The 12,103-nt window shown below is 35.5% G+C and overlaps 1 protein-coding gene across 1 annotated transcript; it reads right to left on the bottom strand.

Moving 5' to 3' along the window:
* Nucleotides 1-4,272: 4,272 nt before the first annotated feature.
* LOC103932119 (protein LIGHT-DEPENDENT SHORT HYPOCOTYLS 7) lies at nt 4,273-8,002 on the bottom strand. The gene is made up of 2 exons (XM_009341671.3): nt 7,171-8,002; nt 4,273-4,676 (listed from the first exon to the last, which is right to left on the bottom strand). Exon 1 carries the CDS (start codon nt 7,755-7,757, stop codon nt 7,206-7,208), a length of 552 nt encoding a protein of 183 aa, XP_009339946.1. The 5' UTR covers nt 7,758-8,002; the 3' UTR covers nt 4,273-4,676; nt 7,171-7,205.
* Between the last annotated feature and the right edge of the window lie 4,101 nt (nt 8,003-12,103).

Raw genomic sequence — 12,103 nt, 5'->3', positions numbered from 1 at the left:
GATCTTTTGAACTTGATATAGGGATCACCAAGTCAATAATATTGTTTTATACGTACAAAACTATTTTTAATTTACAAAAACCCTAGCTAGCTATGTGTTGTGTGTTGGTTTTGTGGTCCAAACTATTTGTGTGAGAAAGAGATTCTTTCCGGATCTTTTCACTCAAGGTTACCGGATCAAGTGATCCGGATTTTTAAAATTTGATCCAACAATTAAAAACAAAAGTCTCTTTAAAAGTTATAATAACTTTAACTGTTGAATTAAATTTCAAGAATTCGAATCATTTGATTCGGTAACTTTTGTGAAAGAGATTCGGAGATTCCCCGTTGGATCGACGCACATTATGGTGAGATTGCGATCTGCAAAGATTTTCCACTCTCACTTTAGGTTACAGCCTAAGTGGTGATGTGAGATGAGCTGACAGGTTCTGGCATCAACCCTGTAGTCTGCCTGTTTACATACTATTGAGTCTGTCACTGCATGCAAAGACACTCCTACGTAAATAGTCACCGCCTTGCAAAGACAGGACACTGCATATCCATAATCCAAATATGCATGGTATGTAATACTTAGGTTTGGGTGATCTATTTGTTAGAGTTTCCCTAGCTAGGTTTCTAAATCCCATTAGCAGGTTAATTAGATGCCATATCTAAGGCCTATATATGCATATCTAGGAGCATAATATTTAGATGATACTTACACACACAAAAAAAATATCTTGTAGTATAATTCGACGTGTTATGTTATTAGATTGTCAATCATATTTGAACTATTAATTATATATGTGATCATAATTTGAGGTAGGATTTGTTCAAATTATTGACACAACAATGTGCCATGCGCATTATTTAGGAAAAAATCCTAATGAAAAAAAAAAGGATTAAGAAAAAAAAGAAGAAGGATTAAGTACCTAAAACCCCACAATCTTTTAGTGTCATTCCAAATCGGTCTCAACTTTTTTTGAATCTTTCAAACAAGTACCCAACCTATTGATGCCACATCCATTAAGCCCCAATTAATTTTTCAAACATATATTGTCCTACCAAGTAGATATGTCATGGTCAACATTAATATTAGTTGCCTCAAAACCTAAATTTCAAACATGGCCTATATAATATGGAATCCAATGACCAAATGTGACACACCTCGATCCTGGTATTAGGCTAGTGTCGATGTGGTATGTACTATGCTTTCTTCACTGGCATAACCCAATGTCGTATAACTTCACCTTCAGGTGATGAGGCCTACCTATTTCTTCATTGGTGTAATCCAGTGTCATACAGCTTCACCTTCGGGTGATGGATTCAGTGTGATATGTTACTCGTATTGGATATTTATGACGTACTCCTAGTTTCACCGGCAAAACTAGCGTTGGACAGCTTCACTAGTCACGGCTAGTGTCAATGTGTTATGTACTTCTTCACTGGTGTAACCTAGTGTCGTACAACTTCACCTTCAGGTGATGGGACCTACCTATTTTTTCACTCACATAACCCAATGTCATACAACTTCACCATCGGGTGATGGATTTGCCTTTGGGCAACTATGATACCCTTATCTAAGAATATTGTTTTATGATTAACGAGCAATCTATGGATTTGCCTTTGGACGATTACGATACCACTATTTAAATACATGGTTATATTATTTAAGAACATTTTCATGCTAGAGTTTTCAGAAAAACCTACTATGTAGTATTATATGGTGTTTTCAAAATAGGGGGTTAATATGTTCAGAAGAAAGATTGGTTTTATTTTATTATGTATATTAAACTTTGGTCCACTCATGCTTTGTTTTGCACTCCCTTAAGGACTTAGAAACGAGGTGTATGATCCTAGTGTTGAGGCATTCCCTTATCGATATCTTCGAGTCCTCTTGGTGTAGGGCCCATTTCTTTGTAATCATACCTTTTATATTATTCGTTCCTCTGTAATCTTGATTAGTTGTATGCTCTGAACATGTTTGTGCATTCTCATATATTTTTAATATTTAAAGTTACATATTTTATTTACATTCATTCTTTCTAGCATAAATTGCATGCATGTTTTAAAGGTTCTTAGCATAAAGGAGGTTAGAATGACTTTCGTCACCCTTGGGTGTCGGCCAATACATGCCCATCCTGGGGTTTGGAGGATACCGGGATCAGGGCATGTCAAAATTGTATTAAATTGAATAAAAAATGGACCCAAATTAAAATTACATTAGGAGAGCAATCTTCTAACAAAGAAGAGGGTTAAGAATTCGGTCTCAAGGAGCTTATTTCTGCTCATGTGATTCCCTCATTCTCAGATTCTCGGCTCGTAAAGTTTCTAGTTCTTTTTTGTAGGCGGTAAAGATGGCGGTGGCTGCATCATGGCAGTCTATCCAATTTCACCAACTTTCATGACCTCTTATTGATGTTAGCAGCTTGACTTGTAGGGTGGAATTGGAAGTTTTGTGTTGGGTTTGGAGGTGATGGCCTGATGAGGGTGGTGGTGACTATTAGTTGGTGGAGGATATGCTTTCATAACCTTCTATTAATTTTGGAGACAAAGTAAGCCCTAGTTAATTTAACAGATTTTTAATTGGAGCTTAACAAATGTAACGTTTTTAATAGGTTTGGTACTTGTTTGGAATATTTAAAAAGGTTAAGACCAATTTGGAAGAGTTGGAGGTTTTAAGTATTTAGTCAAAAAAAAAAAAAAGGAAAAAAAACAGCCACCATTATCCTTAAGTGGAAAGTTGTGAATTTAAGCTTGTGGGAGTTACAAACTTCTTACTCGAAGAATAATGGTGGCTTAATAACATTTACTCACTAAGGTGGGATCTATTAAGTAATCCCCTCACTCGTGAATGTTGGAGAATCCGTACAATTTCATCACTCATGAAAGGTGGGATATATTGAAGTATAAGCTTAGCAAATAAAGTGCTGATATTTGGACTTCATTTACTAATCACCTGGCTGACGACCTTAATAATATTAGTGGGTTCCATATACATAAGCAGGGCGGATATTTATTAGAGAGGTGGCCAACAATATTGTCAAATCCAAATAGTATTATTCTAGCAACTAATTATATCTTGACGCGTACTTGTAAATTACTGAATTTTGACCATAGATTGTTATGTCCTTCAATACTTTATAATTATCAATGATGCAGAAAACCATATGCTCTAAATTTTCAAAGCATTTGAGATAAATCATGTTGTAGGAATTGATGCATTCCTCTATCTTTAAGTCATTCATTTCACTCTCAACATCTCCGAGGTCTTCATGGACTGATGTTGCTTCAATATGATCATGTAAGCATAATATGCATAACTATTGAAATCAATAAATTCATAAGAGCTCGATTAGTTAGAACATCTAATCATAAATTATCCAGATTGATATCAGTTCGTACTTGTAGAATGAAAAAAGTCATGATGGTTGAGTTCGATCTTGGTCTTCTCCTCTTAGTTTCGATAAAGTTCTGCTCTCTATAGAACGAGCCCATAATGAACAACATTAAACCGAGAAGAGAAGCCAAGACATGTCTTTATAAGATTCTAAACTGCTCATCCTATCACGGTAGCAGTTTCTATCTCCTTCCAAGCGGTTGTAACTTCCTCGTATTTTGAAATTGAGTTCTTTAGTTTTCCCTCCATAATGCTTAATACTTGTTTAAACATTATTAAGTCCAATAATAATCAATCGATTCACTTATATGCCGGCATATATATCCGTAAGTGATAGATTAATCTTGCTCACTCACCTTAATTATGGAGAAATCTTACGGATTATGCACACAAGGATGAGAACCAGCCATCAATGACCAATGCTCTAATGGAACCAGTCATCATCAGTCTCCTAGGTATCCGATTTGGCAGTTGTCAATACTAATTGTGGAACCAGACTCACCTGTTTGGCTCGTGGTGAAGTACTCAATACGAGTATCAAGATAACCATTTGCTATTTTGGGTACCCGATGGCTATCCCTAGATCATGTGAGGAGGCCACACAGATACACTGCTAGATCAACAAGTTGAAATGCACTAAAGGGGAATAGTAGAGAGCAAGAAGCACTCTTCACCTATCTGAATCCACCGATCGAAAGGGTATGAGTTAGAAGAGAACTCCGTCTGCTTGATGAACCCATGCCTCAATTTTCATTAAGCAAGGACGTATATATAATTGACATAGAAAAACCCTACATGTCTAGAGAAAAACAAAGGACGCTGGCTTAATGGTAAACAAAAAGAAAATATGATTGAGACACACAATCTGATAAGAGTTTGAAGAAGAAATCGATGTTTTCAACCAATAAGAAGCTCAATTTTCATTTAGCATTCGAATCTGGACAGTGGATGATCATAAGTAGCACATAATTCAAAATTAGGAACGATATAATACTACTCTTGCAGTAATAGAGAGCCCATACTTTACATGGTAATGTATACTTAACCATGCATATATCTTTGAGACAATTGTACTCATTAATCCAAGAAGGTGTAAAGGGAACTTACTAATTGAACTCAATTCAGCTTCATGCACCACCGCCTTCATGTTTCAAATTCTCATAAAATAATTAGTAAGTGCGAAAGAAAATAGACAAAAGGACTTGATGGCATGGAAGTTGAATGTTGCAGTATCCAGAGGGGGAGATCCAAAGCTATTTCATGGTCCATTTGGGCTGGAAGTCCATTTGTTGGCACCTCTGAAATTAGTATTCAAAGAATTAGTGCATTTTAACAAAATATATGTAGGGAAATTAAACCTGTTTTCGTATGATGGAACTAATTGTCTTCTTATTAGGACATTACATTATGATAAACTATGTATATACGAGAAATGCTTTAAAGTGAATACTAGGCTAAGAAAGCAGATCTTCTCACCAATTTTTTCTCTTTGCTTTGAATAGCTATCGTACCTAAGGGATGACTCTTTATGAACTTTCTGACACCTCACATTTTAACGTTAATTTTCGTGTCAATATTATAAAATATTGTGACATAAACATGAGATTACAGATAGTATATGAAGAGTCTTATAAACATGAGATTACAGATAGTATATGAAGAGTCTTACTTTTGAGAAAATCTCCTTAGCGTACTTATAATTATTTAGATATGCTTTATAAAATGATATAATACGTTAATTTTGATTTTGTGTTGGACAAAAAGAATGTTGTGAATTAATATGTTTAATCATATCTACCGTTGTACCTAGTAGTAGTAATCCTGACAACACGTACTACTATATATGTTTTTTTTTCCGAAAACTAATCAAGCCATTTAGGTTAAAACTTAAGAGGTTACCACTAGCATTGATCCGATTTCGACAAAAGACAAATTGATTTAAGTGCAAAGGTCAATTCATTGTTTATTGAATAATTAACCAAGAAAAGGACATTCCATCATAGTGAATATAAATAAAGAAGGGAAGAAAAAGCAATGTAAATTATTAAATCAGGTCAAGACAAATCTTGTGCAGCTTGAAAAGATTTAGTGCTAATCGTACATGAGATCTTAGTAATTAATGGCTAATGTGTCATTAACAGCCAGCAGATGGATAAGCAAGCATTTGGTCTATCCTCCGCACCGCCCCCATCGGGATCTCTCATCATAAAATTGCATCAAGATTATGACAAAAAAACATATTATATATATAATGGGGATTCCATATTTAATTTATATGTTCACATGAAAATATGAATGTCAATAGTGATATATACAGTTTATGTTCATTCATGGCGGGCACAAGATCGTGCAGAATCCCAAAAGGACCATGAATACAAAAAAGCACAAACATATTTATGCAATATTATATGTTTTCTGAAACCCACAAAAAAATTCATAATTTTGCATGAGAGAGAGATACTAAGGTTTGTTTCAAATGTTTTTAAAAGAAAAAAAATTGTTTTTTTTATTAGCATCCCACAATATGTTGAATACACTCCTCATTAAAATTTAATATTAAATGACCTACATACCTAATATGTAATGACAATTTCGATCTTACAAGGTTTAAAAAAAAAAAAAATCCAATTTACTTTTTACATGTATATCCCAAGTTTATCTTCTTCAACTCTCGAAACCACTCTCATCCTTCATTGTAGAATTAATGAAACTACAAACATGTTAAAACAAATATGATTGATGATGAGAATCACACACCTAATAAACCTCAGCCACATTAGATCACAAAGATCCCTTGATTTTAAAAGCAATGTAACAACCTAATCTCTTCCTCTAATTCAATGATTCAATAACTAAATCCATTCCCATGATTCGATCAAAGGAAAAGAAGAGGAATCATCATCATCAACCCTAATATTTATTTAATCCCCATTACCCAGTGCCACTGCTCCTACTCTATATAAAGCTCTACACTTCTATAGCTGCCATATTTTTTTTTTTTAGATTTTTATCTTCCTCATCCACTGTTGCAAAAATCATCTTCCTCATCTACTGGTACGGAATACCCACAGCCTTCCACCTCTTTCCATGGAAGGGATAGAGAAACATGAAGGGATAAACACATGCAAATAATCAAACAATTGTTGGCACCACTCCAATAGAAAAATTTAAAACATTTCAAAATCACACCACTTCAGCTTTACACCGAAGGTATTTTTGGATGACCTTATGTATTTGCACTTAAAATTTGAAAAGTGTGGAGTGTACGTAGAAAATGTAAGTTATATGGTGAGATTGTGGGATATGAGGGTATTATAAGAAAGTAAATGGGGGTGTATTAAGGTAAGTTTAAATTTAAAAAACAAATGTGGGGTGTATTCAACAATATGTGGGGTTTCAAATGTGGAAGGTAAAGTTGCTAAGGTACTGTTATTATGTCTTTTCTCTTAACATAAAAGCAACTAGCTAGCTACCCTGCAAATTAGGGTTTAAAATATTCATGCCGTAGGGTTTTGTAACGAATACTGAATTAAGATCGCTACCATTTGAAGATGCATATATATGTCCCTTAACATAATTATTTTCTCTTTACCTTATACATTGGCTGAAATTTTACAATCCAAACAATCAGGGACTGAAAACTTCAACATAATTGACAAAATCCCAGAATTTTAGCTGGTTATATTTAATTATCCTTAATATTATTCATGAAGTTGAATTTTATGTTGTTATATACGGTCAGATCAAAAGTAATTCATCTATAGATTCTAAATAGCAACATATAAGATTTACCACTTTGTGGAGAAAGGCGAGCGATCGATCAAGATTCAAGACTGGTGCAGGGAGATGTTGGGATTATTGTCAAGATTTGCCTTCATTAGTTTTCTCTTTTTTTTCTTCTTCTTGTACGGAATTCCCCGAGCTTTGGCTTGAGAGTCCCTCACTTCACGCAGATAGACTCTTATAGCTCCAGTTGCAAATGGGTTTGTTTCTGGCAACCCTCCATTTTCTTCATAAGCAGCTCTCAGCCGTCCGATCAGTGCATCGAGGCTGCCCCAAGCTTGTCTTAGCGGACAGGTGCAAGGGCCAGGAGGCTCAGGCTGCCCAAAAAACACACACCCTTGTAAGTGCACCTTGGTCTTTCCAAATTGGTCCAAGTACCTGAGGAAATCAAGAACATGGTTGGAGTTGCTCTGTGAGAGAGCAACTGGAGGCCTCTGGTTTCTCAAGTACTGCCCAAAAGTGTTCCAATCTCGCCTCTTCTGCGATTCATACCGGCTCAGTTGAGCCGGCTGCGAAGCCTGCTTCTGTTGCCGATGATCAGTAGCAGAAGCAGACGACGATCCTTCCGCTATATCTTTTCCTTTGTTGGTAGACATCGTGACGAGTGATAACTTTGTTTTGTTTTTTTTAGTATTTCTTTGAGTATGAGAGAAGCTGGAAAGGAATTTGGGAGGAGAAGAAAACAAATTTACAGTGGAAGAGAAGAAAAAGAAAATAATAATAATATTGAACAAGAGATCACATCAAAGGGGGCTAGCAGTGAGGAGACATGGTATGGGACCAATGAAAGTGCTTTAGCTCCTCTTTTTTCTTCCTCTCTTGCATTATTTTCTTGCTTTAATGGTACAATTAGCTAGTGTTAATAATACTTTATTTTTTTTTTCTAAATTTTTATTATTGTGCTTCCATCATCAAAGCAATGATTATCGACTTTATTAGCGTAATTAGTACTATGGTTTAAACCCTGGTGACTAAGGAGTAACACTAGTTAGCTTGGGGTTTAGTTTAATTAGCATGAAGTAACCAATTTAGGAAGCCACAAACTGAATGATGAAAATGTACCATTAATGAAGCATGAAATCCTTGGAATTTTGCAATAATATTAGCTTAAGCTTTGGTCAAGGTGAGTTCATTTAACTTGTGAACAAGTTCTAGAATTTCATGGACTTCATCAGTTCAATTTCTTGACAATAGGGCTTGTGTGTGTATTTATTTTTGTAATGACTCCAAATTTAACTCTTCTATGCATTGGTAAGTCCTCCAAATGCTACAGAAACAAAAACTCGATGACTGAGATTGAACTCAGTCCTATCTGGGTCTCCTAGCTAGTTTGATCAACAGTTCCATTTTTGACTTCTTTTGGGGGAAGGGCATATAACAATCGGCATTTAAGATGAGCAGGTTGACCCCCAAACCATTATATAGTATAATATAGCATCTAATAATTATCATTACCCAACTTGGTTTAACTATTCTAAATGTTCAACTCAACCATAATATATACCTTATCTCATTATTTGAACCGCTGATGTTTTAGGTCATACTAAAATATCTTTCCTACAAAAGTTTACTTAAGTCAATCGTCTAATTATCTAAGTGCATCCTAGTAAAATAAGAACAAACTTTGTGTTGTTGATAACTAATGAAATGTTCATAATAATAATAATAGTTAAATAGTTAAATGATTTTCGATTTTAATGAATTTTTACAAGAATGATATATAAATGAGAACTTAAAAAATAAATTGATTGTGAGATTACTATAATAAAAATACCGTCACCACTCACCACTACCAATAATATTGCTTAGTGATGAATATACTAAATAATATCTGAATAATGAGCTAGTGTCAATAATGTTTTTGTTATTTCCTTTATCCTTCCTGATCTGTCAGCTTTTATCAGAAACTGGTATGGGGCCAAATGTTCCACATCCCAAACCTTGAACATTTGTTTTTTAAATCTAGTAACCTTTCAAATTCCCCTTGAGTTTCTCACCAATTATGGGTTTAATTTTCTGTGAAACCTAACTGAAAGACAAGGCCCAAGGGACATAACGTCTGCTCAGCAGGTGTGTTCTCCAAGATTAATTCCCTATATTTTAAGGATTTGGCTTAATTGGTTCTATGATCTTTGAACTCATTCACGACTTACATTTCAAGGATCTATTTGATTTTAGTTTTCGTTTGTGCTTGTGAGTATTGCCAAACTTCAGTCCTTATATGAGAACTTTTTATTCCTTATTCTTATCCTAAAGTGGACACACACACACACACACACATAACTTTTGGACTTCGAAAGCAAATTAAACAGCCTCGCAATCTCACAATGGTGCAAACGTTTCATATGTACATAGGTTTTATAAGTTGAAGAAGATTGGACTAAATTAAGCAGAAGGGCTACGTCTTGTACCTAGCTTTATATTTAAGGTTAAAACTTGGTCCTTGAGCGTGAGGCTAATATTCTGGATTTTAGTCTTTAGCCACATTTTACAGAAAGTCAGTTATAAACTTCTTATTTAAGTGTGATCGTGTAAATACCAAATTAGATTTTATTCTAGTTATTCTTTGGAGGAAAATGATTTCTTCTCTCCCTAATAAAGGCACCGCGTAAGAGGAATAACACATCTTCTACACAACCCTACAAACACATCTCTCTCTATATTTTCTCTGTGCTGCCGGCCTCCTCTCATTGTCTGTTGAATATAGGCCACAACACGTTATCAACACGCTCCTACCGCTGGGCTTAGGAATCTGACATAGGCGTTTTCTGCATAAACTAGTTCACCAATATCATCAAGCAATCAAGTTTTTTTCAAAACAACTGTTTTTATCTCGATATTTTTTGCAATCCTGATAGCATGAACATTCACCATAATGTATGACCCAACTTTACGTTTTTCTAATTTTAGATTCTACATAAATTGAGTATGCATTATATCCATAATTGTTGAATTATGTGAATTGATATTTTCATGAATTGAATCCTATATATGTTCGTTCATTAAATTATTTAATTAAATATGCATTGAATTAATTGAAAAAAAACGAAATTTTTTAGGGTTCTTCGAACCCATGACCCTAGCCAACACCGGAGCCAGAAGCTCTATGCCTTTGGAACCCAAACCCACGACGTCGTTTCGACATTGTCCACCTGCCAAACTCCAACACCCTTCACGGCGTCCCACGCATGGCCTGCAGCCATGCCCTGCCATCCACGACGACCTGCAGTCGTCACCGACTTTGATTTTGGCCTAGATTTGTATGAATCTCCATGGATTTGAAAACCCCATATTCGAATCCTAGGGTTTTTGGTTTATGGACGTCAAGATTTCCCTTTTTTCCCCATCTCACCATCGAATTCCATGTCAAACCCTTGACTCGCACCAAGTTCTTTTGATCATAACACGACCACCTGAAGCGATGAATCCGGCCTTCGTCCTTGATGACCACACCTAGGGTTGGTTTGGTATGGGATCCCACACAAAAAATGGTAATCCCAAACCGAAAATTTTCAGGACGAGATTTTGAAAACCAAAATCGAACCGAAAATTCGGCATTCCGGAAAATTATTCAGGATTTCGGTACATTTAGGTATTTCCTAAATCCCTTCCATGGATTTTCGTTTTGAAACCTTTGATTGTTGTATCACCTCTCTATGCTTGACTGAAAGTCCCAATTTCACAGAGAGAGTTCGAGGAGGAGGCGAAGGAGCTCGGGTCTACTAGCTTCAAGAAGGAAATAAACGAATTATAGAAGAACCATATGATTAAAAACCGCAAATTTCAAACGAAATGTAACACGAAATTGAAAACCCTTAAATCCAAAACCCTAGAATTCAAATGCCCAAATTAAAAATGAATTAAAACAACAAACGGACTTTACCACATCAAGATTACCTGATGAAGACAAGAAGATTACCTTAATGAAGAGAGAAGTAAAATGAAGTAGAGGTGGCTGTATTGATTATCGAATGTAGAGGAAAGAGTAGAGGCCAAGCGAGAAAGAGAAAGAGAGAGAGAAAGAGAGTTAAAGAGTGAAGGTGGGTTTGGGGGGAGAGCTACGATTAATTCTCAACCAATCCAATGGCTTATAATATCTAAAACTATATATATATATTTTAACTTCGGTTCGGTTTGGGATTACCAATCATATTGTGAGACCGATTCCTGTATTGAATAGTTCGGGATTGGTACCAAAATTTTCGAGATTTTCGGTTTGAGATTTTTTAGTTCGGTTTTGGGATTTTTTCGGTACGGTTTGGGATTTTCAGTATTTTTTTTCCACCCTTAACCACACCCAGAGATGTTGGGGTGTTCTTTTGGCTCAAGTCCAACTGGGCTGGCCTTCTCAGCTTGCAATGGAACTTTGTTCAGACTGGGCTCGCCTGATGCGGCCCAAGTTCATGGCTCGACCCCAATTTTGACACCAGCCCATAGGGTTATAGTGTCCCTACGCCCACGATGCATTGGATCCCAGCTGCGTGTTGGTGTATTCGTGTTCCGCATGCCTATAGGTGCATGGACACTATAGCCCTATGGGTCTTATAAGTTTTCACCCACACATTAATCTTTGGCCCAAAGTCCAAATAATTAATTCAATTATTATAAAAGACCTTGAAGATTTATTTGCTTTTTTTTTTTGTTGCATATTTTTGTATATATATTTATGTTTGTCTGCAAGAACATATGAACCTGAAGTTCATAATTATTTTGAAACCTGAAGTTTCTAGAAACATGCCTTGTTTGAAAACCTAAAGTCTTCCTTATAAACATCACCCATGAAAACGCGAAGCTTTTTCATGTAAATTTAAACCAATACATGTCTATTAGAACCTGAATGTTCTACTTCTATGTGAATGGATTGATTTTTTTTTTCTCCATTACACTAACTACACCTTGTCCATTTATTTTGTTATATGAACATGTCAAATTTGAACAAACT

This window comes from the organism of the source record quoted next, unplaced genomic scaffold (assembly GCF_019419815.1).
Source record: "Pyrus x bretschneideri cultivar Hongxiangsu unplaced genomic scaffold, Pyrus_bretschneideri_v1 Contig25, whole genome shotgun sequence".
Taxonomy (NCBI): Eukaryota; Viridiplantae; Streptophyta; class Magnoliopsida; order Rosales; family Rosaceae; genus Pyrus; species Pyrus x bretschneideri.
Note: the sequence above shows the minus strand (reverse complement) of the source record. Positions and strands in the feature narration are given on the sequence as shown.

What these genes read in the sequence shown, in the direction of transcription:
- LOC103932119 (XM_009341671.3), bottom strand. Translation starts at nt 7,757, where the DNA reads ATGTCTACCAACAAAGGAAAAGATATAGCGGAAGGATCGTCGTCTGCT.